Source organism: Pipistrellus kuhlii, unplaced genomic scaffold (genome assembly GCF_014108245.1).
Source record: "Pipistrellus kuhlii isolate mPipKuh1 unplaced genomic scaffold, mPipKuh1.p scaffold_m20_p_22, whole genome shotgun sequence".
NCBI classification, from domain to species: domain Eukaryota; kingdom Metazoa; phylum Chordata; class Mammalia; order Chiroptera; family Vespertilionidae; genus Pipistrellus; species Pipistrellus kuhlii.
This window is the reverse complement of record NW_023425521.1, coordinates 1,722,895-1,750,077: the sequence shown is the minus strand read 5'-3', so window position 1 is coordinate 1,750,077 and position 27,183 is coordinate 1,722,895. Positions and strand designations below refer to the sequence as shown.

The 27,183-nt window shown below is 60.3% G+C and overlaps 1 protein-coding gene across 2 annotated transcripts; it reads right to left on the bottom strand.

The window, feature by feature from the left end:
* Positions 1–5,010: 5,010 nt before the first annotated feature.
* Positions 5,011–12,736, bottom strand: TMEM92 (transmembrane protein 92). 2 transcript variants are annotated; one of them, XM_036451319.2, is made up of 5 exons: positions 12,586–12,736; positions 7,606–7,628; positions 6,753–6,830; positions 6,377–6,575; positions 5,011–6,183 (listed from the first exon to the last, which is right to left on the bottom strand). In XM_036451319.2, the coding sequence occupies exons 1-5, from the start codon at positions 12,652–12,654 to the stop codon at positions 6,070–6,072; spliced, it is 483 nt and encodes a 160-aa protein (XP_036307212.1). In that variant the 5' UTR covers positions 12,655–12,736; the 3' UTR covers positions 5,011–6,069. The 2 variants fall into 2 exon arrangements, with proteins under 2 accessions (XP_036307212.1, XP_036307213.1); XM_036451320.2 differs by having other exon boundaries at positions 6,753–6,827.
* Between the last annotated feature and the right edge of the window lie 14,447 nt (positions 12,737–27,183).

The following is a 27,183-nucleotide window of genomic DNA, read 5'->3' as shown; positions in this document are numbered from 1 at the left end:
CCGAGGGAGAGGTGCATGCAGCCTTTCCCAGGTTTCCCCGAACACAGAATGCCTCTCCCCCCTCTCAAAAACACCTTCCAGAATATCCGAAGATATGCTGCTGTTTGCGATATGCCGTTTCAGATGAGAATACCTCTGTAGTGGATTGCATTGTGTGTCCCCTCCTCCCCCCAAAGCTATGTCCACCCAGGACCTCAGAACGTGACTCTCTTTGGAATAAGGGCCTTTGTCGATGCACCCGGGGTAAGGCTCTGCAGGTGAGACCGTCCTGGATCAGGTGAGCCCTGCATCCAGTGAAGAGCGTCCTCAGAACTCGCTGGCATGGAGAAGGAGGTTGTGGGAAGGTGGAGGCAGAGAGCGAGGCAGCCATGAGCCAAGGAACACTGAGGGCAGCCCTCAGAAGCCACGAGAGGCAGGGAATGGAATTGCCCTCCAGTTTCCAGAAGGCACCAACCCTGTCAACACCTTGATTCCGACTCCCGGCCTCCAGAACGGTGAGGAAATGATTCCTGTGGTTCTAAGTCCGCCAGCTTATGGCTATTTGTGCTGACAGCCCTAGGAAACGCGGACAGCTCGCCGAGGATCTTGGGGATGTTGAAACAGGGAGGCGTCTCCTTTAAGGCTTCTGAGCCACCAGCTCCTTTCACCCTCAGGGCCTTTGCACGGGCTGGCCCCGGCAAGGAGCACTCTCCTCCCCGTTCTTTCATGTCTGCCTCCTTCTCTGGCTTCTGGAACTAGTTCCATGTCACTGTCTCCTTAGAGAGACCATACCTGACCACTCAATCCAAAGCAGCCCCCGGCCCCACCACAGTTCTCCAACGTGATCTGGGCATTTTATCTTCCACAGACTCACCTGTGGCTAGTTTGACTGGCGTCTGCTTTCCATGGGGGCAGCAATAATATCTTTACCCCGGCCCTGACATGTGAGAGGTGCTCACCGAGTATTCAGTGGGGAAAAAGGAAAGGGTGGAAAAGAGGGAGGGAGGGAGGAAAAAGGAAGGAAGGAAAGGAGGAAGGGAGGAAGAAGGGAGGAAGGAAAGAAGGAGGGAGGGAGGAAGGAGGAAGGAAGAAGAAAGGAAGGAGGGAGGGAGGGAAGAAGGAAGAAGGGAGGAAGGAAGGAAGGGAAAGAGGGAAAGAAAGAGCCCAATAACTCCTTTCGGATGGAGGGCCAGCATCCACAGGTGGCAGAGAGGGGTGTTGGCAGGGCCAAAGAACTCCTTTCCCGGGCATTCCTCTTGCAGGAACTTTTGGGCTTTCAAGGTGCCCCTGGCCATTATCCCTGGCCGCTGGGAGTGAGTCAACAGAGACACCTCCCAGGTGCTAGGCATTGTCCTTGACTCTGAACCCAACAGTGAAATGGAAAATCCCCATCCCGGAGGAGGGTGGGTCCGGAGAGAGAAAACAGGCCGTGAGAGGTAAGTGTGTAAGTAAATAAGGCGATTTGCAGCTCGGGGACGTGCTGTGAAGGTCACAAAACAGCATCGGGTCCCAGAGTGGGGCTGGCAGGATGCTCTGTGCAGGGTGGTCAGGGCGGGCTTCTTGGAGGAGGTGGCAGCTGGACTCGAAAAGATCGGAAGTCAGCCAAGTAAACACTCAGAAGTGGGTGGGTGAGGTTCCCAAGCAGAAAAGCCATCAAAAGCCCAGAACCAGAGAGACTTGAGGCAACCCAGGCTCTGAGAGCAGGCCACGGTGCCTGGCATGCAGTGAGAAGGGAGGAGACCAAGGTCAGGAGTTTGGAGCTTATTCTGAGTGCAATGGGCAGCCATCAGAGGCCTCTGAGTAGGGGAATGTCATGTATTCTTTATGCTTCAGGGACCTCCCTGGCTGCAGTACGGAGGATGACCTTCAGGGGGCAGAAGGAGACAAGTGTGGGGACAGGAAATCAGTGGGGATGTCCTCAGGGTCGCCTAGGCTAAGTTAGTTTCAGGGCTGTGTCTGTGAAATGGTGAAACGTAGACACGAGTCTATTCTGGAGGCCGGATGAGGAGGCGAGGAAAAGAGAGAAATTAGAATAAGTCAGTGTTCTGGCCGGAACGAGCTGGCTGGCTGGTGGTGCCGTGTATTTATGATGTGACAACTTGGGGAGGCGTGGATGTGGGGTGGGGTGGAGGGGAATTAAAGGCTAGTGCTGGCTGTGAAATGCCCGTTAGGCATCCAAGTGGAGGTGACAGGTGGTTAAATATACGTTAAATATACAGGTCTGGAGGTCAGGGCCGAAGTCTGGGCCAGACCCACAGGCTCGAGATGGTCTATGAAGCCACAGCACCAGGTGAGACCCACCGTGGGAGTGAATGAAGACCAAGGAAGACACCTCCGGGGCAGCTGCCAGGGAGATGCGGTGGAGGAGGAGCGGGGAGGGGAGCAGCCCTGAGGAGGAGGAGAACCAGGAAGTCCACCCGGGAAAGGTTCTCAGGAAAGCAGACATGGGCCAAGTATGCCAAAGGCCATTGACAGATAGGAAATGTGGCGAGAGAATTGAGCTTTGGCTTCAGCAAGATGTAGGTCACCGATGATATGAATGAGAGCCAGTTCCTGTGATGACAGAGACGAAGAGCTGATGGGAGCCGGATGGAGCACGGATGGGGAGGAGGAAGTGGGACCGCACGTTCAGAGGCTGAGGGAAGGCTTCTCGAAGCTGGGCTACGAGGCAGCTTAATGTCCAGGGGACAATAAATGGGGGGGTGGGGGGGTGGCTAATGTGGGAGCACCCGCAGGAGTGAGGTCTTCAGAAGGACTGAAGAAGTGGAATCCAGTGGCCGTGTGGGATTTAGCTTCCAGAGGTTGGGGGGTCGGGGGTGTCAGGGGGAGTCAGAGGGAGTCAGGGGGGGTTGGGTGGTTCTCTCGTGATTACATCAATTTTTAAAATATATTTTATTGATTTTTTACAGAGAGGAAGGGAGAGGGATAGAGAGTTAGAAATATCGATGAGAGAGAAACATCGATTAGCTGCCTCCTGCACATCTCCTACTGGGGATGTGCCCGCAACCAAGGTACATGCCCTTGACCGGAATTGAACCTGGGACCCTTCAGTCCGCTCTATCCACTGAGCCAAAGCGGTCATTTTTTTCTTTGACTTACGTGGTGCCTTCACTAGCTGAAATTGAGGCCGGGATTGTTGGAGGCCCAGGGGAGTGGAAGGCACGACTCGGGCTCTCAAGAGGAAGCACAGCTTCTACAGCATGGTGGGGAGGTTGGGGGGCCTCTGGAGAGTCACCATTTTGATTTTGAGGTGAGTCCAATGGCCCGGGTGTGCTGGCTCTGGAGCAAAAGTTGATTCCAACCAGAGCTCGGGGTTTTGCCAGGTGAGGACGATGGATGGAGAAAGGGGTAAAGGAGTGAAACTCCGGGTGGTGATCACCAGGTTGGATCAAGGCCTCCACGCTGGGTAAGCAAGCCCAAGGACCTGGCTGAGGGGGCTGCCGGGCTAAGGCCAGTGGCTTGGAGGTCTCCCTGGGCTTAGGGAGTCACTGGCATGGGACTAGTTCGGTATCTGGACTGGGAGAATGGGAGCTGATGGTCAGGGTGTGGGAGGTTTGAGGTTATTGGAGTGACAAGATCAGGTGTATCCATCTGAAGGTGTGGCTGAGGCGGAACGGAGGGAAGGCTGTGGAGTCAGAGGTGCTTTGAACTCTCTCCCCTCCCAACTTGGGGAATGCCCTCCCTGAGTGAGAAGGGGACAAACAGGGCAAACAGGAGGTGCTGGGGGCAGAAATGAGCATGTTGGGAGCTGGAGTTCTGAAGCTCAGTCCCTGGTGAGGTTAGATTCTTGGTGTCCTCCTCCCAACTTCCCACCACGAAGGGCTCCCTTCTCCCCCTTTCTCTGACCCTGGAGCTTAAGGCCCTCCCCCATCACCCAGCATGCCCCTGGGCACAGCTTTTCTTGCACTCCCCAGTCCTCTGGGGGGTTCCCTGCAGACGTTCAAGTCCACAGATGCAAGGACCACCTTTTTGGTGTTAACCAGGCTGTATGTACTAGTATCTTTACAAATGTCTGATGGCAGATCTTCACATCTGTTCATTTATTCACTCATTCATTTAAGTGAATCCCTCTTTCTTTTTTTAAAATGTTTTTAAAAATTGATTTCAGAGAGGAAGAGGAGACATAGAAACATCAATGATGAGAGTGTATCATCGGCTGCCTCCTGCACACCCCCTACTGGAGACCAAGCCTAAAACCCAGGCATGTGTCCTGACCTGGAATCAAATTGTGACCTCCTGATTCACAGGTAGACGCTCAGCCACTGAGCCCCACGGGCCAGCCAGGCGAAGTGACTCCACCTTTTATTATTCATTCATTGGGTCTGAACTGCTAAACCAAGCAAGAGGCATGAAATTCTCAGTCATTGTGAAATTGCTGATCCACCCACCCAACCAGCCAGACATCCTATATACACTACGTGCCCAGTAAGCCTGTATAGGTCTCATGAACGACCCTCACATGCCCTCACATGCCTGGTGGCGTCCAGGCTTTCCCATGTTCATTGCGTATCTACTCCCTGGGCCACATATATGTCATGAGTGCATCACATGACTGAGCCCTTCTAGTCTCTTCCTCATAGCGGGGCTGATAACACATGAATTACTGCCGATCAAAGTTCACAAGGTGAGTCTTTATTAACTTCCAACGATGATTCCTTGAAAGAAATCTTTTGTTCCATTGGTAAAAGCCATACTTGCTCATGGTAAAAACACAAACAACGCTAAAGCATACAAAGTAAAAACCTTCCTTACAACTGCGCCCCCTCTGAGGCCGCCTCCAGCAGGAACTCACCGCTCAGCCCCTGTTCCTGGCCTTTTGGGGGCCGGCTGTGTCCTGCCCCTGCCCGGGTCCTGATGCCCCAAGGCTGGGCATGACTAGGCGAGGCCTGGAGGAGCCGTCCTGGCCACACACCAGGGCCAGTTCCACCTCGGGGCCTGCCAGGAGCTTGGCCAGCACTACCGCCGGGCCCGGGGGGGGGGGGGGGGGAGGGGGGCGGGTAGGGGGAGGAAGGCCAGCACTCCTGGGCTGCAAGGTCCTTGTGCAGAGGAGCATGCTCTCGCTCACTCTGCCTGCGCCAACCCTGTGCTCTGCTACAGACTCCCCGGGACCCAGCCCCAGGCGCTCTGAGCGGCACTGCTTTCCTCTGAAGGGTTAACAGCACAGAAGGGACTGGAAGAAACGGGTGGGTCGGCCCTCCAGGAGATCCCAGGGTGGGGCTGGTCTTGGGAGGCCCAGCCCTACAGATGGCGGGACTCCTTGTTCCCCTCCCCCATGGCGAGTCAGGGAGCTGAGCTCGGTCTCCCCAGGACAGCAGCGGGAGGACGGGGTGTGGAAGGAAGCCCACCGGCCACTTCCACCCCGGCAGCCTGTCCAGGCTCCGTAGCACGCAGAGACCTCCCGGGGCGGGAAGCCAAAGCGTCTGTGAAGATCCTCTCCCGGAGCGTAGCCCCCGGATGTACTTTCCTAGGCTTCTTGTCAACATGGTCCCTGAAGACTCAATGGTGGGATTTGGGGTGCAGAATGTGTGTGTGTGTGGGGGGCACCCCCTTCCCCCCCCCACACACACACTGTCCCAGCAGAGTCTGGGCTCACCTGCACACATAGCCAGAGGCAGGTGCTCAGCAGCAGCAGCAGCTAATTTGTGAGTATGTGTGCCTGGGGTGGGGTCTTCTCCATTCTGGTAGAACTGGAGCCGGCTCGGAGCTCCTGGGGTGGGATCCCCTGGGTACGCCCTCGGTACGCCCACAGTGTCCTTCACATCTCAGAGCCGCTGTCCCATTGAGAGGCGGGTGCTCACCCCTCAGAGCAGCCCATCCTCCTGCCAGTCCCCTCCACCTGCTCGCACTTTCCTCTTGGCAGCCTCTAACTTGGGTGTGCGTGTGTGTGCGTGTCTGGACACTGTTGCTCCAGCCCAGCCTTTGGGACGAGAGAGTCAGCTGGGGTGGGACGGGGGCAGGAGAAGCAATAAGTTAAATCCAGAGAGGTAGCAGACTAGGCGGGGGCGTTTCGGGGGCCCCAGGCGTCTCTGGCTTGACCCAGGAGGTGTCGGGAAGGAGATGGCGAAGGCAGGATCCCCGGCAGGAGGTGGCTCAGAAGGCTGGGTTGTCGATGCCTCCGGGGCCCCCAGGATGGTCTTCAGGCCTGAGGCTGTAGGGAGGGGGCGGCTCCATGGGGGGCAGGCCCAAGTCCGGCTTCAGAATAATCTGCAGGGAAAGGCGGGGACAGACACAGAGACCGCTCAGGGCCTGGCGCTGGCACTGCCATCCGCGTGCACCAGGGACGGGGTGGCCCAGTGCCGGGGTAAGGAGCCTCCGCCGTCCGCGCTGCTCGGAGAGCCGGACAGCGGGGAGGTGCAGGAGGCCACGGGGCCGGGCGGAAATCAGGACGGACACCCACCTCACTGTAGGAGGGTGGGGGCTCGGGGATGGGCACCACGGTGACCCTCTCTGTGGGGGCGATGGGGGGCTGTACTGGGGGCCTCATGCGATCCACCAGGGGGTCCGGCTCCTGCTCGTTGCAGTGCCGGCAGAAGCTCCTGGCCAGGCCGCACATGCACATGATGGGCATCAAGACCAGGAAGATGATGAAGATGACCCTGGGAGAGGAACCACCACTGTCATCATCCTGAGCCTCAGCCATCCCCGCCGCACCTCCCTCCTTCCCTCCCTCCCTCCCCTGCCCTGCACCCGTCCCCAGGCCAGGAAGGCCAGCCTGTCCTGTGCGGACCAGGCCCCTCGGAGGGCTGTGCCCAGGGGCGCTGGCCCGGGCTCACCTAAAGGGGCCGGAGAAGAGCCCGTTCTCCCGGCAGCAGGTGTCCCCGCAGCATTCGAATCCTTCGGGGCAGAGACTTGTGGGGTGGAGAGAGGCTGCTGTTACCAAGGTGGGGAGGCCGAAGAACCCAGTCTCCCCCAAACGCACCCAGACACTCAAACACGAGCCATGCCCCTTGTGGGGTGAGGGCAGGGGCCCCTGCTGGGCTCGGTGGGAGGAACCTGGGCCGAGGATCAGAACCAAGGTCCAAGGACATCTCACTACGGGCCTTGTACACTTGGGCCCTGCTCCTTCCTGGGCCTCCCTTCCCTCATCTACAAAATGGGTGTAAGGAGAGTCCTGCCGACCTCAGTGGGCAGGGGGGAGGGACTGAGAGTGGAGGTGGAGAGAGGGGAAGCGGGAGTGTCCAGGAGCTAACAGAGGAGGAGCGAGAGCCCACAGAGGAGGAGGGAGAAGGAGCCGGAGTTCCTGCCACGCGCGGTGCTGACTCTCCTGCCCGTAGGCCACCCGCCTTCTCCAGAACTCAGGCTTCCCGGCATTTCTATCTAAAGGTCCCCCACTCCCGGGGTCCCTTCAGAGGGGAGAGGGCCTGAGACTGTGGCAAGGAAGAGGGGGGCTCGGCTTCAGGATGCCCATGTGTGAAGCCCCCCCCCCCGGCCCCGGGGTGGCTGGTGGGGAGCCGGAGGGGCAGTCTCCTTCTCTGGGTAGGGGTGTGTGGGGTGGTTTCTGGTTTGAAGGGGAGAGGGAGAGGGTGAGGGTGACGGATGTGGCATTCCCTCCCATGAAGGCAGGTAGGACAGGTGTGGGGTGCCTCCTCCCCAGTTTGGAAGTTATAGCCCAAACCCCAGACTTACAAGGAGCCACATCTGGCTGCAGCCTGTGGAAGCAAAGAGGCAGAAGTTAGGGCCATAAACTTGGATGCTGTCCAGGTCCCCAATGGAGTAGCCTGCTCTCCACCTGACTCCGCCATGCCCCCAGGTCCATGATGGGGGCCCTGGCTGCCGGCTGGGGGCCCCCAGCCCTCCTCCCCCTCCCCCCACCACATTCGCTGCTCCCCAAGTCTGTAAGCTCACGCCCTCTTACATCTACAGTTCAGGATGCTAAACTCTCCTGCTGCCACCAGAGTCCCTTCCCACAAAAATCCGATGACCGGCAACCTGGCTGGAAGGCCCTGACCCCCAGCCTCCAGCCTTAGCTGCCCTCTGCCATCTCGCGCACACACCCACTGGGAGTTCCCTGCACACACCCCGCTGCTTTACCCCGACAAGCAGGGGCAGGCCAACCCTCTTCCCCACGCCTTCGTGGCCTGCTGAGCCCCATCCATCCCTCAGATCCCTGCCTGGCAGGGCTCCTAGCTCTCTGAAGCCGCCCGGCCCTGCTCTCTGGAGCCAGCCCCTCTCCCTAGCTCTCCTGCACTAGTTCTGTGGGGCAGCCAGGGGTCTGTCCAGAATCCCATCCCATTCATAGCAACGATGTGTAGTGCTTGGGACATTCTTTCCCCAGGTATCTGCAAGGCTGCCCCAGCACCTTCCTTCCTGACCCACTTACTTAAAAGTTACACCACCGGCCCAAAGCAGTCCCCTCCCCTCACAGCACTTCCCGTTTCTGCATTAGCTCTTATCAACATGGAACATGCCACATGGAACAAGAGGATGGATGCTCAGCCTGGTGAGGCACAGACTGCCCTCTGAGCTGTTGGGAGGAACCAACAAGAGGATGGATGCTCAGCCTGGTGAGGCACAGACTGAGGCCTAGGGCCTGAGGAGAACCAGGGCTTCGGGGCAGAGCGGCCCTGAAAGTCAGCGAAGCCAGCCTGGTTCAAACCTGTCTTCTAGACGCACACAGGTCTCCAGAGCCTCCCATCCAGACCTGGGCAGCATTTCCCCATCCCTGGGATGAGAGAAGGTGTGAGAGGGTGTGAGAGAGGGGGTGTGAGAGGGGGTGTGTGAGAGAGGGGGGTGTGAGAGAGACTTTAACTTGTTAATTGTGTGTTCCTGGGTAGAGCATAAACTCCACAGGGGGAGGGTTTGGGTCTGTTTTGTTACTGTTGAAAACCCAACAATATCGGCAGAATGAAAGAGCATTCGTTGGTCACCTGGCTTCATTTCTTCCCGGCCGCTCCCAGACCGGGTTTGGGGAGGAATGCAGCGATGGGAACAGAGCAGGGAATGGGAGGTTATGTCACCCCAGCCTCCCAGGGACAAACAACCAGGGCTCAAGAATAAGAAGGTAAGGCCGGCCCTAACCGGTTTGGCTCAGTGAATAGAGCGTTGGCCTGCGGACTAAAGGGTCCCAGGTTCAATTCCGGTCAAGGGCACGTACCTTGGTTTCAGAAGGGAGTGTGCAGGAGGCAGCTGATCGATGCTTCTAACTCTCTATCTCTCTCCCTTCCTCTCTACAAAAAAACCACAATAAAATATATATATATTTTAAAAGAAGTTAAGTCTGGCCAGCATGGCTCAGTGGTTGAGCATGGCCCTGTGAACCAGAAGGTCATGATTCAGTTCTGGTCAAGGGCACATGCCTGGGTTTGGGCCTCGATCCCTAGTGTGGAGCATGCAGGAGGCAGCCAATCAATGATGCTCTCTCATCACTGACATTTCTATCTCTCTCTCCCTCTCCCTTCCTCTCTGAAATAGATAAAAATAAAATAAAATAAAATAAAATAAAATAAAATAAAATAAAATAAAAAGAAGTTAACTTTGGTGAGACCATCCTATCTTTAGACCTTTTCTGGAAATAGTCCAGTAACATTACAATTGCTAATGACAACAGCAGTGGAGCTAAGAACATCCCTGACAGCCCCGTGTGTGTGCAGTCCTGTGTATCAGCGTCTCACACGGTTGGACAGTGGGGACCGGAGCAGCAGTGAATCCCTGAGGCAAGTGGGCCCAGGGAGGGGCAGGGCCACACAGCACAGAGGGGCCACGGCAGAGTGGGGAAAAGACCAAGGGGTCCAGATACTCAGTGGCAGCCCCTTCCTCTTCAGATCCCAGGCCTTACCCCTCCTCCCTCTGCTGGCCCCCAGGTAAGCAGAACAGATATGAACAGCTTACCAAGTTTGCCCTGAGTTCCTGTTTGGGAGGGATAGGAGATCTTCTCTCAGATCCTCTTCCCCCATATATGGGGGGGAGGGGGGGGGTCTTGTCTGAGGTGGTCTGGGATGGGGGGGGTCTAGTCTGAGGTGGTCTGGGATGGGGGGGGTCTAGTCTGAGGTGGTCTGGGATGGGGGGGGGTCTTGTCTGAGGTGGTCCAGAGCCTGAGTTCTATCAAGTGTCAGGATGAACTTGGGGAATCTCAGCTTACAGTCATGTGCTGCATAAGCACGTTTTGGTCAATGATAGACCACATAGATAACAATGGTCCCACCTATCTATCTATCTATCTATCATCACCCTAATATGCAAATCAACCAAACAGCAGAATGACCTCTGGAACGACTGGATGCTATGACATGCACTGACCACCAGGGGGGCAGATGCTCAATGCAGGAGCTGCCCCCCAGCCCGCAGGCCCTGACTTGGTGGCAGCGGGTGGTGCCAGGCCAGCCAAGGTGAGTGGGAGTGGCCCCGAAGAGGGAGGCGACTGGTGGTGGTAGGGGACAGGGCCGGCAAGTGGGCAGCGCCAGGTCAGCCAAGGCATGTGCAAGTGGGTGCCCTGATCGCCCCACTGATTGCCCCACAGATCAAACCTACTCGTGCACCAGGCCTCCAGTAAGATTCTAATGGAGCTGAAAACTCCTGTTGTCTAGTGATGCCATAGCCAGCAGAGCATCTTCCAGTCCTGCAAGCTCCATTCCTGGTTAATGTCCCACAAAGGTGTACCGTTTTTTAAATTGTTTATGTAAGTGGTCGGCAAACCGCGGCTTGAGAGCCACATGCGGCTCTTCGGCCCCTTGAGTGTGGCTCTTCCACAAAATGCCACGTGCGGGTGGGCATGCACAGTGCGGTTGAAACTTCGTGGCCCATGCAGAAAAGTCGGTTTTTGGCCTGGGCGAGTCTATTTTGAAGAAGTGGCGTTAGAACACTCAAGGGGCCAAAGAGCCGCATGCGGCTCGCGAGCCGCAGTTTGCCGACCACTGGGCTACACCATCGAGGTGTGTGTAGGTGCACTTGTGAGGCTCCCGCGGTGGTTAACCAGAGCACAGCCTCACCTTACGTACAGGTGAGTCGGGGACAGTGGCAGCACCTGCCCTCTGAGCTGTTGGGAGGAACCAACAAGAGGATGGATGCTCAGCCTGGTGAGGCACAGACTGAGGCCTAGGGCCTGAGGAGAACCAGGGCTTCGGGGCAGAGCGGCCCTGAAAGTCAGCGAAGCCAGCCTGGTTCAAACCTGTCTTCTAGACGCACACAGGTCTCCAGAGCCTCCCATCCAGACCTGGGCAGCATTTCCCCATCCCTGGGATGAGAGAAGGTGTGAGAGGGTGTGAGAGAGGGGGTGTGAGAGGGGGTGTGTGAGAGAGGGGGGTGTGAGAGAGAGGGTGTGTGAGAGAGAGGGGTATGTGAGAGGGGGTGTGAGAGTGTGTGAAAGAGGAGTGTGTGAGAGAGAGGGGTGTGTGAGAGGGGGTGTGAGAGAGGGTTTGTGAGAGACGGGGGTGTGAGAAAGGGTTTGTGAGAGAGGGTGTGTGAGGGTGTGTGAGAGAGAGGGTGTGTGAGAGAGGAGTGTGAGAGAGGGTATGTGAGAGAGGGGGTGTGAGAGAGGGGTATGTGAGAGAGGGGGTGTGAGAGAGGGGTATGTGAGAGAGAGGGGTGAGAGAGAGAGGTATGTGAGAGGGTGTGTGAGAGAGGGGTGAGAGAGAGGGGTGTGAGAGAGGGGTATGTGAGAGAGGGGGGTGTGAGAGAGGGGTGTGAGAGAGAGGAGTGTGAGAGAGGGTGTGTGAGAGAGGGGGGTGTGAGAGGGTGTGAGAGAGGGCATGTGAGAGAGGGGGATGTGAGAGGGGTATGTGAGAGGGTGTGTGAGAGAGGGGTGTGTGAGAGAGGAGTGTGAGAGAGGGTGTGAGAGGGTGTGTGAGAGAAGGTGTGTGTGAGAGAGGGGGTGTGAGAGAGAGGGGTGTGAGAGAGGGGGTGTGTGAGAGGGTGTGTGAGAGAGGGTTTGTGAGAGAGGGGGTGTGAGAGAGGGTTTGTGAGAGAGGGGTGTGTGAGAGGGTGTGTGAGAGAGGGTTTGTGAGAGAGGAGTGTGTGAGAGAGGGTGTGTGAGAGAGGGGTGTGTGAGAAGGGTGTGTGAGAGAAGGTGTGTGAGAGGAGGGCGTGCTGCCCACTCACAGAATCACAGATTACAGAGCCAGCCTTGGGTCAGCAGCCTGATCAAATCCCCCCAGGCGGCTGGGGTTCTGCCCCCACTCCTAGAAAGGGCCTAGGAGCCAGCTCTCCCCTGGAGGACAAGCAAACACAGAGTCCAGAGACGGCCAGGGCCTCCCCAAGGTCACCCAGCCCTGGAGGAACAGAGCTGGGAGACAGGCTGGCCAGGCGTCCAGACCTCAGCCCCAGACAGTCCCCGCTCTCTGACGCACCGGGGAGCGGGGAAGGACTGACTACCCAAGGCCAAGGTGCGGGTCAAAGTCCCCAGGCGCACAGGTGCCAGGTGTCAGATGGGGTGGGCGGGGGTCAGAGTCACCACACAGCCCCCCGGAGGCGAAGGAGCCCCGGCCTTTCCAGGGCCTCCCTCGGCTGCCCCACCTGCACCTCCCCAGCAAAACGAGAAAGGAAGTGGCTCATTGCGTGCGGTCACGAGGAAGCCCTAACAATGGGAGGTGGTGACCCGGCTCCGGGAGCAGGCCCGGGACCCCCCAAGGCCGGACCCTGAAAGTTCCAAAGCTTTACCTCCCGAAGGCTCACCTGGTGGAGGCCGGCCAGCAGGCCGAGCAGCAAGGCGGGGGAGAGGCGGCGGACCCAGGCGACCGACATCCTGGCGGTGGGGCCACTGAGCTTCCGTGTGTCAGGGGAGGAGGGGAGGGGAGGAGGGGCGGGGAGGAGGGGAGAGGCGGGAGGGGCGGGGCGGGGCGGGGCGGGGCCGCGACTTCTCCCACGTCTCTCCACCTATGGGGACCCGCCTCGGGCGGGGCGGGGCGGGGCTTCTGCACCTCCCCAGCCGGACTTGGGGCGGGGAGGAGGCGGGAAGCAGAGGGGAGAGGTCCGGGTTGGTGACGGTAATTGGGAAGCAGATGAGATTAGTTGAGAAGTAGATGAGACTAATCGGGGAAAATTGTGGGGTCAGTTCAAGGCTACTAAGCTACTCCTTCCCAACTCCCAGCCAGTGCCCGCCCCCCTAAGCGGGCCCAGGCTGAAGGGGGGGGATGCTGCGCCGGGCAGGGGGCGACAGGATGCTGGCAGAGGGGCCCCTGGAAGTCCCTTCGCCCCTGGCCTTCTGCGGGGCAGAGCGTGGGGGGAAAGGAGGTTCCGGAGTGGATTCAGGTTGTTGTATGGGGGAAAGTGCTCCCCCCCCCCCATTTTTGTTTCTTTCTTTCTCTCTTTCTTTTTCTTTTTTCTTTTTTTGCCAGGAAGGAAGGAGGAGGGGGCCCGGCTGACTTCTGGGGCAGGAGAACCAGGAGCACCGCCCCGGTACAACCGTGACCCCTATCTGCCTACGTGCACTTCCTCTTTTTGACCGCAGGGGCAGTTAAGGCCCCAGAGTTTGGAGATTTGCCTCCGGGTCCGAAATGGGGCTGAGCGGCAGCCAGGGGAGGCTCGGCGCCGGCGAACCGGTCCGCCCGGATTCCTGGGGAGACCCCGCGCGGGCCGCCCCAGCCCCGAGGGGCGGGATTCCCACCCGCCGCGGCCACGCCCCGGCCCTCGAGGCGTGCGGTGCTTCCCCGGTCCCGCCGGCAGGTGGCAGCATCGCCCAGCCCGGATTTCCCGGGAGCGAGGGGCCGCGGGGCTGGGACCTGGGACCTGGGACCTGGGTCTCTCACGCTCCCACCCTGGGGAGCTGGCTGATGAACGGGGTGGGGTGCCGTCTCGGAGGTGATGGGCGCAGGATGGGACCTGTGGGAGCAGAGCGGGAGCTGGAGAGATGAAGCCCGGATGGTGGGTGGAGAGCTGCTCTTGGGCCTGGGGGAAGGGGAGGGCTCCAGGACGTGCCCGTCCTTAAGTTGTGAGATGTCTCCTGCTGCGTCTCAAATCCGGTTTTCCCCTGGAAGCTATCCCCAAGTTCGCGTGAAAGGACAGCCGGTCCCCTCTGGCCCCCTTTTCTTGTCCTCTTTATCTCTGCTTCCCATCTCCCCCAGGCCTGTTATCTCTGCTCAATGTTTACACTTCTCCTCCGCTCCCCAGGCCTCCCAGTCCATCTTCCTGTTTCAGTTTCCATTCAGTTTCTCTCCATTTCTCCATGTTCCCCTCTGTTTCCCATCTCTGTCTCTCCTTTCTTCCTTAGTCCGTTCGTCTCAGCCGAGGACTCTGTTTTTCTTTCTCCGTTTCCATTGATTTCCTACCTATGTGTATGTGTGTCTTTCTCACCAATGTTTTGGCCTTTCTCTGCCAGTATATCTTTCCCCGGTCTCTCTCTTTTTCTCCTCTTTCCCTGTCCTTGTTTCTCATCATTTCTTGTCCCTTTCTGGCCCCTAAGGACAGGATCTTCTGGTCTCCTGATCTAAGTGGAGTTAGGGTCTGGCCCTACAGAATGCCTCCTCAGTTCTCAGTTCTTGGTGACTCTGAGCTTGGCGAGGGGAATGTACGTGGGGAGGAGGCACCTCTCCCCTCACGCCTCCTGCAGGTGGCTCTGTACCCAGCCTGCCTCTCTGCCAAGGGGGGCCTAGGTCAGAGCGCCCGTTCTGCTGTCTCCTTGGCAAAGTCATTGCCAGCGTGGACTCCTCAGGCCTTCCCACCCCTGCCCTGGCCTCACTGCGCCAGCACCCAAGGTTGGGTGAGGGGGTGTCTCCACCACCCCCGCCGCCACTCTGCCAGGCCCAGAGCCCCACAGAGGCGAGGCCCTGAGAGGAGAGGAAGAGAGGTGAGTTCAGAGGAGGAGGATGCCCTGGGGAGTGAAATGGGGGTGCTGAGAGGGCATGGAGGAGTTTGTGGGGTAGACGTGGGAAGCTGGGAGGGCTGAGGGAAAGGGACCGGGCAGGCATCAGAGCCCCGGGGATGGGCAGGAGGAGGGCGGGAGGCTGGCATCATTCCCTCTGGCTCTCTGGCATCCACCTGGCACAGAGCTAGGGCTGCCAGACAAAATGCAGGACACCCGGTTGTATCTGAATGTCACACAAAGAATGGATAATATTTTCACCATGACTGTGTCCTGTGCAAAAGTTGGGATCTATTTACACTAGAATTTATTTGTTGTGTACCTAAAATTCATATTTAACTAGGTGTTCTGTGTTTTTATTTGTTGGGTCTGGCAACGCCACCCACATCCCTGAAATGTCACAGAGCAGGCATTTGAGAAGAGCTGCTCCAGCCGCTGGCCCACAGCCCCCGGGGGGGCGGGGGGGGAGTAAGGCTCATGGGGAGGGGACCGCAGGGCCCCTGGACCCTGCCTCCGGGCCCCCAGTTTTTTCATGATACAAAACTGCCCTTCTCTGCTCCTTCCTGCAAACGGGGAGGGGGAGGGCCTGGAGGTGGGTGGTCCCAGCCCAGGCGAGAACACTGACCCTCGTTGTCAGCATCCACCATGGCTCCCGGGGGCCCCAGCATTCTTCATGGGTGAGGGCGGGTGGGGGTGGGGGCACAGTGGGACCCGGGACAGAGCAGACAGGAGGCTGTTCTTGTGTAGAGGCAGGAGGGTCGTGGACAGGGCCAGCATCTGCTGTTCGATGCGTCCTCTGGCAGAGGGAGGGGAGTGTGTGCCCCGGCGTGTGGGGGGCAGCGAGGCCCGAGGACCTCATGCGGGTCCTCAGTGGGTCCCTCTGGATTCCACGCCACATTCTGTCTGGGATTTCCCAAGAGCAGCAAAGTCCAACTGTCTTCATACGCGCCCGCCGCTGCCCCGGCCCTTTCACCAAAGAACAAGCTGATTGTCTGTGCCTCCTGCGAGGGCCCAGCTGGAAGGGTCTGGGAGGTCAGCGAGTCCAACAAAGAGGCCAGCGGGAGCTCAGAGGGGTGGGGAGGCCAAGCCACGCGGGACCCTGGGGCTGAGTCAGGACCAGACCCACGCCGGTGTGGAGACCCCACACCCAGAGGCAGCCTCAGGCGGCAGCTGCTGCCACGATGGAGAATCCTGCCTTGGGACCCCTGCCTTGACTGAGCCCGGCCCAGGCCGCGGGTGAGGGGGAGGAGCCAGGCCAAGCTCTGTTCTCCTCTACCCGCTCCCCGCCATACTGTGGTGGACACACATATCCACGATGGCTTACGGCTGTGGGCTGGATTCTTTCTTTTCAAAGCTCAACAGGACATTCTGCTCTGGCCCGGCTCTGCCTGCAGGGACGGTGTCCTGTTGTGTTGCTACGTGTGCCACTTACTGTGGTGTGCTGTGTGACCTTAGTCCAGACACCTAACGTCTCTGTGCCTCTCTAAAAATTCATCTGTGAACGAGGTGGGTGGGTAACTGACTTTATCACACGGGGTCATAAAAGCCCCTCAGTGTCTGGAATACAGTAATGGTAAATAAACGTTCGTTTAATAACGACATGCAATAAGTGTTTTATTGCTGGCAAAAGAAAGAGGCCCAAAGCTCCCTGTTTTCATTTCACATAGAGGCAGAGTGAGGTGACAGGGAATTTAAGGGTTTGCCTCCAGAGAGAAGCTGTCCCCAGAATGCTGGCTCACCATCGCCCTCTGCTGGCCATAGTGTTCTGCACCTGACAAGGGCCAGACCAGAGAGGGCTGGTGCCCACTCCAAGGGCCACAGGAGGCCAATGGGACAGTCATTTGATAAGTCCCCTCTATTTCTGCTTTCCCCCCTCCTTCGCCTCCCCCACTGCCTGCGTTGGCCTCCTGGTGGTGCCTGCCTGTCCCTCAGGCTGAGCACTCGGAGGGACTGGGGCCCCGCTAGTCACAGGTGTCCCTGTTGTCATCGCCCCCAAGCGGTGTGGCTCCCCAGGGCCATCACAACCATCTTCCCAAGACCTCCAGCCTAGGCACTCCATTGCCTACTCTCTTGCTCCCTAATTTCCAGAAGCTCCCCGACTTCTGCCTGAATAAAGTCCAGGCTCAGGGAGTCCCAGCCCCAACCTGGCCTAGAGTGTGCGCCTCTGCTTTGCCCGTGTCCTCCAGCCACACCCCCGACCCTTTCCTGCTCCTCTCCTTTCCTCAGCTGGGGTGGCCCCCTCCCCCCCAACATAAGTCCCCAGACCCCCCTGAAGCCTAACTGATTCTCACCCCATCCTTCAGAGCTCCACTCGGATCCCACCTCCTCCGGAAAGCCTTCCAGCACTCGGACCTTCACAAGAAGGGACTGTTCCCTCCCTGCTGCCCCCGCCAGGCCTTCTCGGCTTCTCCCCTAGATGTGTGCACATGTCCTACTGCCCCCACGCCCCACCCCAGCCCCCGGCTGCGGGGCCGGCCCAGCCCAGCTCTGATTCAGCCTTCATTTCCCCATGGTGCTTTGTTCGGAGTAAACACTGTCTCCGTTGTCACTGGGCTGGAGCTGCTTGGGGCCCTCCTGAGGTCAGGGGCCAGACCTCTCCTGGGAACGAATTTAGGGAATGAATTCCTGAAGTCCTCCGTGGGGAGCTGTGAGTTGCGGGGGGAGAGGGGGTGTCATTCCTGACTGACTGAGCTGCCCAACTCCACTGGCTGCGTGGTTTGGGGAACCCACCTCTTCGGCTTGCTGCCCCTCCCAACTGTACACCCCCCCTCCCCAAACTCACAGCTCCCTGGGGACCCAGCAGCTCCCACAGGTGAGCACAGGAATGCCTGGCGCCCTGTCCGCCTTCCAGGAGGGGCCGGTGCGCGTTGTGTTGCCAACAGGAATTCTTGGGCGTGGGCTCAGGGTCTGAAGCCCCTTCCCAGAATTCCCCTGGAAACAGAAGTCCACTGCCCCTCACTCATCCTTGGGGTGATGGGTGGGAGGGTGGCGAGTTGACCCCGGGTCTGAGCCGCCCACCTGCAGGCGGGGAGAGTGGCGGGAGGAGGGTGCAGGGAGGCTGCCACCTGCCAATTAGCGGTGAGAGAGCTCATTATCCTCTGAGCGGGCGGAGGAGCTGGCCCAACGAGCACCTTCCGAGGCTTAGCGGAGACAAAAAGGGCCTTTGGGAGCCATTATCCTCCCAAAGTGCAGGTTTCCGGCAGGGCCAGCAGGGGCGGGGGAACACCTCCCCTGGGGGTGGGGGTTCTGGGGGGGTAGGCTCCTGAGGAAGGCTGGGGTGCAGATGGAACAGAGACTCAGGTGGGAGGGGCTGAGCCAGGACCAGGTTAAGGCTTGAGAGTCCCCCAGCCCTCATGGCCTCTCAGACACCTTGACCTCCGGCCCCACTGCAGCCCCACTCCCACCCCCACCCTCACTGTTGACTCTTCGATGGGACCCTGTAGCCAGAGAGGAGAAAAGGCTTGAGGATCCCCTAGGACCCCCACTTCCTAGCTCTGCTTTCGTTCGCTCCTCGGAAGAAGGCTGGACTGCACCCCGCTGTGGGTTCCTCCGCCTCAGACCCACATGTCACGGGGGATGGTGGCTAGACTGCAGCAGGACTTCCCAGGCCCAACGAAGCTGGGGGTTCCGGGCAGCCAGTGGACAGGGTGGCCCCTCTGTGGGTGGGCCGTCCTCAGGGGAGGGTCTGGGGGTGCAGGCCGCAGTGTGGGGCACATGCAGCCGGGGACCCCCCTGAAGCTGATCCCTTTCTGGGCCTCAGGCACAGAAAGAGTGCGATGGAGCGATCGGAGGGGCGGGAAAAGAGGGGGTGGAGGGGGGGCGCTTCTTCCACAAATCTCCGCTCCTCCGAGCGGCCACATCATCTGGCCCCCAGCCCAGGACAGGCTTGGCTTCGGCTGTGTGCACGCACGCCTGTGTGGGCGTGTGCAGGGTGTCTGCCTGTGTACATACATGGGCACGCGCACATGCACACATCCCGCTCGCCCTGCTGATGTGGCAGCCCCCCGCCCCGCCCCTGGCCTCCTCATCGTCCAGGCTAGCCTTCGGGGAGCCTGGCTCCCGGGCTCCCCTCACCCCAGGGGCCCTGTTAGCACCTCCTCTTTCCCTTGTTAGCGCTTCGCAGCCCCTCTTCCTGCTCGGCCTCTGCTGTCCCCCGAGGGAGGCCCCGTGGCGGGCAGCCCAGTTCTCTTCCGACTCCACTTCAGCCTCTATTTTCCAAAGCCTCGGTGTCCCCTCCCCACCCCGTCCCTCGCGCCCCTACAATTCGGTGCACACTGCTCTTCCAGGTGGGGCACCCCCCACCAGGCCCTCCTGCCTAAGGGTGGGAGGGGGTGGCTTGGGAGGGAGCCCTGGGCCAGGGGCCACAGCTAAGTCCTGGTGCAGCTGTGGCCCCTCAGGAGGGCAGCTCGCCACCCCCCTGCAGCACTGAAGGGGGGGGGGAAAGCGGGACGGTAGAGCATCCGCTTTGCCCCCCTCCCCCCTCACTGCTGTGCCCCTCCTGAGCCTGGGCTGCCGATGGGGACAGGGTGGTCCTTTGCCGGAGCCGGGCTGCCAGGCCGCCAGCACTGCAGGCTTCCTCTGCCGAAGGGCCCCTTCCCCGAGGCTTTGATGTGTCTGCGAGGTTAGAGGAGGATGTTTGGCTTCGGGGCCAGGTGCCAGGATAAACTGCCTCTGCCCGCCGGCCAAACCGCTGCCTCCTCAGCGCCTGGCTCACCTCCTTCCCCAGCCCCAGCCTGGCCCGGCTTCCCCCAAGGCCGGCACTGCCCTGCCCACCCAGCGGGGTGGGCACAGAGTGGCGCGTGGCGTTTGCTGCCACTGGGAAGAGACCCCGAGGCTGGCGGGTGACCTGTGGTGGAGGCAGCACTGGGGTGCCTGCTGGGTGACCAGGGCCTGGCCCAGGTGGGAGTGGAGGGGCCAGACCCCAGCTGTCCGTGGAGGGGGGGGTGCGGTGGAGTTTGGAGGAGGGGTGTCCACGTGGAGCCGTCTGCACAGGCTCAGCTCTTCCAGATGTGCAGCGCTCCAGATGTGGGGATGACTCAGCCTGGAATGGAGGGGGGGGATCCAGGTCCACGGAGGGGGACAGAGAGCAGGGGGAAGTGAGGTCCTGAGCAAGTGCCAGCTGCTGCTCCCCTTCCCCTGCCCCCAGCCCCTGGGGTGGACGGAGGAGTGGTGGCTGCCGGCAGCTGTGCAGCATTCAAGGCTCCTACTGTGTGCAGATGGGAGAGGAGAGGAGGGGAGGGAAGGAGAGGAGAGGAGAGGAGAGGAGAGGAGAGGAGAGGAGAGGAGAGGAGAGGAGAGGAGAGGGGAGGGAAGGAGAGGAGGAGAGGAGAGAGGAGGGGAGGGGAGGGGAGGGGAGGGGAGGAGAGGAGAGGAGAGGGGAGAGGAGGAGAGGGGAGAGGGGGGAGGGGAGGGGAGGGGAGGGAGAGGAGGAGAGGGGAGAGGAGGGGAGGGGAGGAGAGGAGAGGAGAGGAGAGGGGAGAGGAGGAGAGGAGGAGAGGGGAGAGCGGGGAGGGGAGGGGAGGGGAGGGGAGGGAGAGGAGGAGAGGAGAGAGGAGGGGAGGGGAGGAGAGGGGAGGTGAGGGAAGAGGACGAGGCCTCTGGGCTAGGGGCCCAGAGGCAGGAGAGGGGGCAGAAGGTAGGGGGCAGCGAGTGGAAAGAGGGGCTAGCAGAAGTGGTGGGGGGAGGGCAGAGATGGGAGGGGCAGAGTGTGTGTGTGTGTGTGTGTGTGTGTGTGTGAGACCGCACTGTGGAGTGTGGGTTACACGCGGGGAAGGGGGAGCTGGGGAGAGTGCCGTGTGTCTGCCATGTGGAAGGGGACTGTGTGCGCTGGGTGTGGCGGCTGGGCGTCTGGTCTCCGTGGAGTGGGTGACAGAGGGGGCAGCATCTCCACAGGGATTGGCTGAGGGGGCTTTGATGGTGCTCTCTTAAGTGTAGCCACGTGTGTGTGTGTGTGTGTGTGTGTGTGTGTGTGTGTGTGTGTGTTTGGGGGCATCCAGGCCAGGCCAGGGCTCCAAAGGCCTGGGGTTCCCCCCTCCCCTCTTCCTCCAGCCCCCTTGCTCCCTGCTCTCTCCGGGGGAGGCTTCCAGAATCCTTAGGGCTGCAGTTTCTCCCTGTGGGCCTGCAGGGCAGCTGAGGGGGCCTAACATTTGGGGAGCAGTGCCCCGTGGGCTGCAGGGCCAGGGCCAGAGCGCAGCTGGACGGGGTGCCCCTCCATGCACCGTGCCCCCCCCCCCAGAGCCCCTGTCCTGGCCTCCTCTGTGGCCTCCAGGTGGGTCCTGGCTGCGCCTCGGGCCGCTCCCTGGAGAGCCCCACCTGTGCCAGCCAGCCATGCCAGGGTAAACAGGGCCCTAAGTGTCTGGGCCGCTGCCCGCGCGAGCCGGGCACTGCTCCTCCAGAGGCTGGGCTGCCGCCTGTGGCTCCTCCAGCTAAATGACAGGGCTGCTGCCCAGGCCCTATAAACAGTGTTTTCTGGGCAGGTGGGGGTCCCGGGGGCCCGGCCAGCAGACAGATAATCAAGTTCCATCAGCAGACGATGTGTCACCCCCTCTAAGGGGGCTGTTGTGACTCGCACCCCCCCATCTCGTGCTGCAGGGGTCCTCTCAGAAATCCTCTGTCCCCCATGCCCACCCAGCACGCACACACACACACACACACACACACACACACACACACCAGTCCCTCCTCCAGGTGCCGGGCACACTTCTTGGCCCCGGTTCACTCGTGTGTGCAAACATGTCCCCTCGGCGGTGGCTGGTGGTGGCTGAGCCCAGGTCAGCTCACCTCGCGCTGTCCTGTTCCCTCTCTTTACAGCCTGTGGGTGGGGCCCCATCCCCTGTGTCACCAGGGAGAAATAGGAACTTGGGTGTATACACTGCTCTCCAGACACTGAGGGACCACCACCCACACACCGCGGGCCCTGGCCATCTCCGTCCCTCTTCCTGCGACTACAGCCTGGAGGCCAGCTCCTTTCCCGGCTCTCCCAGCCTCTCTGCTCCTTCCCTCCCCTCCCCTCTTCCTCCCAGTGCCTCTCCCCTCTCCCTCTGGGCTGAGTCCAAGTGAGAGGGGGCACTTATTTCTCTGCCCCCCCTCTGGACTCACTGCTTCCCCCCTACACACACGCGCGCGCGCGTGCACACACACACACACACACACACACACACACACACACACACGGCAGCCAGCAGGAGGAGGACCCTCGCCTCTGGACACCCTCATGAGGGGCCGGTGATGGCCTGGCCTCTGGGGAGTGAGCGGGCGCCCGGGGCAGGTGGAGCACTGAGCAGGGGTGGAGTGTAGAGGAACAGGAGAGTCTTCCTCCTGGGCAGTCTGGAGGCCCTTCACCCACATGCCCTGAAGCCCGAGGGCAGGGAGGGGGCCCAGGAGCCGGTGGGCAGTGGCCAGGCATCCAGGCTCATGGGTGCCATGTGAGAGAGATGAGCGATGCCAGGCCCCGGGCTCCGGAAGTGCCCCCTCCTCCTCCTCTTCCTCTCTTCCCCCTGTCACGATCCATCCCTGTGTGTCTGTCTGTGTCCACGTGTGTGTTTCTCGGTGGGTGTATGTCTCTACTTCCCGCTCTCTTCTCTCTTGCCTCTCCCCTCTCTGCCCCTTCGTACACTTCGCGAGGGGGCAGCCCCTGTGGTGGAGCCACGCTCCCCGGGTGGGTTTCGGCTTTGTCCAGGGAGGTCCCTGGCTTAAGCCCGTGGTCTCGAAATAGCCACGACCAGCTCCCCACTCGGTGCCAAGGTCCTTAGAGTCAGAGACGCCAGCTCTTCTTGGGTGCTTTGGGGAGGGGGGTCCCCTGGATTCAGAGCTGCTCCCCTCAGAGCTGAAGACTCAATATCCTTTTCTACCCTCTCATTTTCTCAATTTCTCTGTCTCTCTCTCTCTCTCAATAGCCCTGTCTCTTAACCAATCTCACCCCCGTCTTTTTCTCAATTAATCTCACCCCTCTCTCCTCTCTTTCCTATCTCTCTCAATCTTTTTTCTTCTCTTTCTCTCTCCTTCTTCCTTTCCCCCTTCTCTGGAGGGCAGCAGCCTGCAAGGCCGGAGCCCGGGCTGCTTTCCTGGGTGGCCAGATGCCCTCTGTGCCCAGCACAGTCCAGGTCTCTGCTGGGCCTGAGAGTCATTGTTAGCGCTGCCCACAGCAACCTGATTGAGCCTAAATTCCTGGAGCATCTCACCGGTCCCCCCAGCCCCTCTCAACTCCCAGGAGAGCCGTGCAGCCCGCCCGGGCCTCGCCCAAGGACACCAGGGCCAGACGGCAAAGAGGGGAGCTGTATAAATAGCCCATTTGGGGTGCCCCCCCACCCCCCGCCAGCATTGGGAAGGGCGGGTCTGTTTGCTGGAGAGGGAGGAAGGAGAGCTGCGGTCACCCCCCTGGCAGTATGTAATTTGGGATTTATTTTGGGGCACTCTCTATAGCGCTGGGTGCGGCGAGGTTAATGTAAGGGTTTAATGGGGTGGAGGGAGGGATGGGGAGGGGAGAGGGAAGCCCTCCCACTCAGGCCTGGCTGGGAAGGTGGGTCCTTTCCAAGACCCCTGCTCCCCTTGGTCCCTGGGGGCCTCCTTGGAGCTCCCCTCCCCCCAGCCCCTCCGTACCTGCCTTCTCCAGTCTCCTCCGCGGCCTGGGCTCCAGGTTGTGGGTCCCAGCTGCAGTGGGCGCCACTGAGTAACGATGGCTGGGGGTGGGGGGTCAATGGCCAGCAGGTGGGCAGAGAGCACCCGCCAGAGGGTCCTGGGGGCTGGGAAGCAGCCACCCCTGGAGCTTGCTCGACACTCTGCTCCTGCTCCCAGGTGCCCATGCTCTGCCCGTCCCCGAGGTGCAGGGTGCAGGGCACTCCGTCTGGCGTCTGGCGGAGGAGACTCAGGCTCTGCCCACAGGGAGCCTCGGGCTGAGGGGGAGACAGGACACAGGCTCCACTCTCAAAGGGCCAGTCATTATTTTCTCACCACCCCTATCATGATCTTAATTTTTAGCCTTTGTTTGTGACTTGCTAGTCTGCGTCTCTTCCGGGAGCTGGGCTCCGCGGTGGCAGTGCAGTCTCTTACAGCATCTTCCACCTGGAGAGCACAGGACGGGAGCTCCATCAGTAGTTCCTGAACGAATGAATGAACGAACGAATGAATGAACGAGGACGCAGCACAAGATCCCAAAGCCCGGCACCAAGTTGGAAGGTTTCCCCCGGGGAGTTCCAGGCCAGGGGTCTGACCCCTGCCCCTTGCAGCCTCTGCCCTCCTCTGGCCCCACTCTGTGAGGCCACCGGCCACCCTGCGCTGTGGACCGCTGCGCCAGCGTGGGGCCTCCTTGTCCATGTCCAGCCCTTTCTCTGCACATCCCCTCCACCTGCAATCCCTCTGTTCCCATCGCCTCTGGACCAAATCCTTCCAGTCACTCCAGATCCCGTGCAGCCACCTCTTCCAGGAAGCCTGCCCGGATCCCTCTGCTAGGCGGAAACTTCCAGAGCCTGTCCTCTGGGTCTCCCCTCTCACTCTTCTTCAAACCAGAAGCCCCTGAGCTGTCCCGGAGCCTGGCACCCCATGGGCGCTCAATCCGAGGACCCTGAGTCACCCAGGGACAGATGGTGGTGTGAACTCCGGGTGATGTGAGGGTGATGGTTGTATGTGATGGGCTGGTGGTGCAAGGCGGCGACTTCAGGAGCCAGAAGAGCCACCGGCACCTGAGTGGGGTGAGGGTGGCATGAAGTTTTCCTTAGAAACACGGATCCTTTGGGTCAGAGAGGAAAGGAGGGTGAGGGTGCATTGGGAGGGGGAGGCTGGACGGCAGGCAGGGCGGTGGGGACACAGGGAGAGGCGGATAGAAAGTGGGCAAGGCTGGGGGTCAGAGGGAAGGGCAGGCTGGGGGTCAGAGGAGGCAAAGACCTCGTCTGGCCCACGTGACCCTTCTCATCCCACAGCCGCTTCACGTCCTTTGAGAAGACCTTGCTCGGGGGGGTTCAGAGGCCCCTCGCTGCCCCTCAGGCACCCTTCCCCCAGCTCCTTTGCAAGCTCTGTTTCTTCATCGTCCCTCAGGCTGGGCCTGGCTCCGGTCCCCTCCGCTCTCTCCTGGGCAGTGGTTGGCACACTCATTCGTCCACAGAGCCAAATATCAGTGCAACCACTGACATTTCTTTTGAGAGCCACATTTTATAAACTAAAACTTCTTCTAACGCCACTTCTTCAAAATAAGACTTTCCCAGGCTGTGGTATTTTGTGGAAGAGCCACACGCAAGGGGCCAAAGAGCCGCATGTGGCTCTGGAGCCTCAGTTTGCCAACCATGGCTCCAGGGGATCTCCGCCTGACGGCCACCTGCTGAGATCCGCCCTCCACGTGGACGGCGCACAGGTGTGCTGAAGTCACCGCGTTCAACAGCCCGAAACTGGAGCCAGCCCTCACCCCTCTGCCCCGCCGGTCACCAAGTCCCGTGGCTTCTACCTCTTACACCTCCGGCGTCTGCTCGCCTCTTCCCACCCCGCAGCCCGGGGTCAGGCCTAGTCTCCTCCACCTCCCACCCGGGCCTCTGCAGCAGCTTCCTTGTGGCCACGCCCCGCACCCCCCAACACACACCCACACACTGATCATGTTCTGATCTAGGGGTGTCGAACTCAATCAGAGAAGGGGCCAAAATCTAAAATCCAGCCTAAATCGCGGGCCGAATGGTTTACTGAACAGTCATAAACTGTCATTGTGATGGAAACGCAGCGGAGTGCAGTGATGACAGCGCAGTGCGGGCCACATTGCAAGGCCTGGCGGGACGGATTTGGCCCGCGGGCCTTGTGTTTGACACATGTGTTCTAATCCATCCTCCGCCCTTCCCCCAGAAACCGTCCCGGGACACAAACTGGATCATGTCCTCCCCGCTGCCCGCCCCTCTGTGGGCCTGCCCTTGGCAGGTGGTTCCTCGCCCGCACGCTCTTCCTCGGCTCCTCTTCCTCCTCACGCTCTCTGGGAGGGCTTTCTGATGTTCTTCTCTCTGAGCTCGGCCAGGAGTGTCCTCCCAGGGGCCGCCAACCCCTCACTTCCCCATCCGAGCTCTTTACCCATAACTTCCCTTCCCGAGGCCTGGCCCCAGCAGGTAGGTGCCCAGGAGTCACTTGTGGATGGAGCATGCATTCAGCGGAGACCTGCAGAGCCGGAGGGAAGAGGACCTATGGCTTCGGCCCAGAGCCGGGCCTCTGGGGCAGTGGGGCGGGGCCTGGGATGGAGCAGGAGGCCTCGGTTAGGGTCCTGGCCTGGGCCTCGGCGTTGAGGCTGCCCCATCTGTACCGCTTACCCTGTGAGAGTCCACCTCCCCAGGAGACACAGAATCAGCAGAGGAATCTGCCCAGGCCCAGGGGTGAGAGAGGGCCTCTGCCCCCCAGGAGGAGCCCAGGTGCCCGCTGGCACCCACCAGCATCCTCAGTGGCAGCCGGGGATCCAGACACACTGGCCACACAGAGAGATGACCAGCATCCACCGCAGTTCATGGCCAGGAGGAGTGTGCTCCCTGACCTCTGTGGACGGCCTCCAGTGGACGTCTTCTTTGCAAACTTGTTTTCTACCTAAACAATTCAGAGGCAGCCCCGGCTGGGTGGCTCAGTGGTTGGAGCATCGTCCTGTGCACCGAAAGAGTTGCTGGTTCGATTACCATTCAGGGCGAGAATGGGAGACAATGGCTGGATCTCTCTCTCCTCTCTCTCTCTCTCTCTCTCTCTCCTTCCTTATTCTCTGTCTAACATCAATAAACATATTCTCAGGTGAAGATTTTTTTTTTTTTTTTATAGGCATTTTACGTCTTACTCCATACTCTGTCCTTGTGTGTTTTAACATCAGACTCATGTTTGAAATCACTTACGGTCGGGAGAAGAGAAAGGAGCATGCTGGGAGATGGGGCGGATAACCAGGGCGGAGCTGCTCTTGCCCCCTGCCCAGGCCCCGGTCCCAGGCCCTGCTCGGCCCACTCTGATACGGCCCCCTGGCAATGCTTTTACTTAAGTCAATGGCCACCGTGAAACGGAGCAGCGGGTGTGCGGACTTAATGCTTCACACATGGCACCCTCGGTGCCAGGCTGGGTGCCCGGGAGCCTGGGCCTGCGGGAGCAGCAGGGCGCAGCGAGGGCCCCACCTGGCTTCCCAGGAGCGGGCTGGGGGTCCAGGCAGCGGCCACCCCGTTCCAGGCTGGAGGAAAGGGTGAGCTCAGCTCCGGCCGGGAGCGCCAGCGGGTAGGAGAATAATTAAAATGCCAGAGGTTAGGAGGTGAAGTTACAATGGAAAGAATGAAGGCGCAGCTCTGCCGCCCGCCCGCCCGCCCGCCCGCCCGCGGCTGCGTCTCCCACCCGCTCCCGCTGCCAAGCCCACATTTGATTTTTATTTCGGGAGCCGCCAGCGCAGCACTTGGGAGGGAGCGGAGAAACCTCACTCCCGCGCCCCTGCCACGTCTGGAGCTGGGGCCCTGCGAGGGGGAGGGGGCTCCCGGGCCCAGAGGGAGAGCCTGCAG

Bases quoted from the DNA above. Each gene is read 5' to 3' on its own strand.
- TMEM92 (XM_036451319.2), bottom strand. From the start codon at position 12,654: ATGTCGGTCGCCTGGGTCCGCCGCCTCTCCCCCGCCTTGCTGCTCGGC. The intron at 6,576-6,752 runs GTGAGCCCGGGC...TTCCTCTCCCAG, and splicing joins CTCTTCTCCGGCCCCTTTAG to GGTCATCTTCATCATCTTCC. The intron at 6,184-6,376 runs GTGGGTGTCCGT...CTTTCCCTGCAG, and splicing joins CCCCACCCTCCTACAGTGAG to ATTATTCTGAAGCCGGACTT.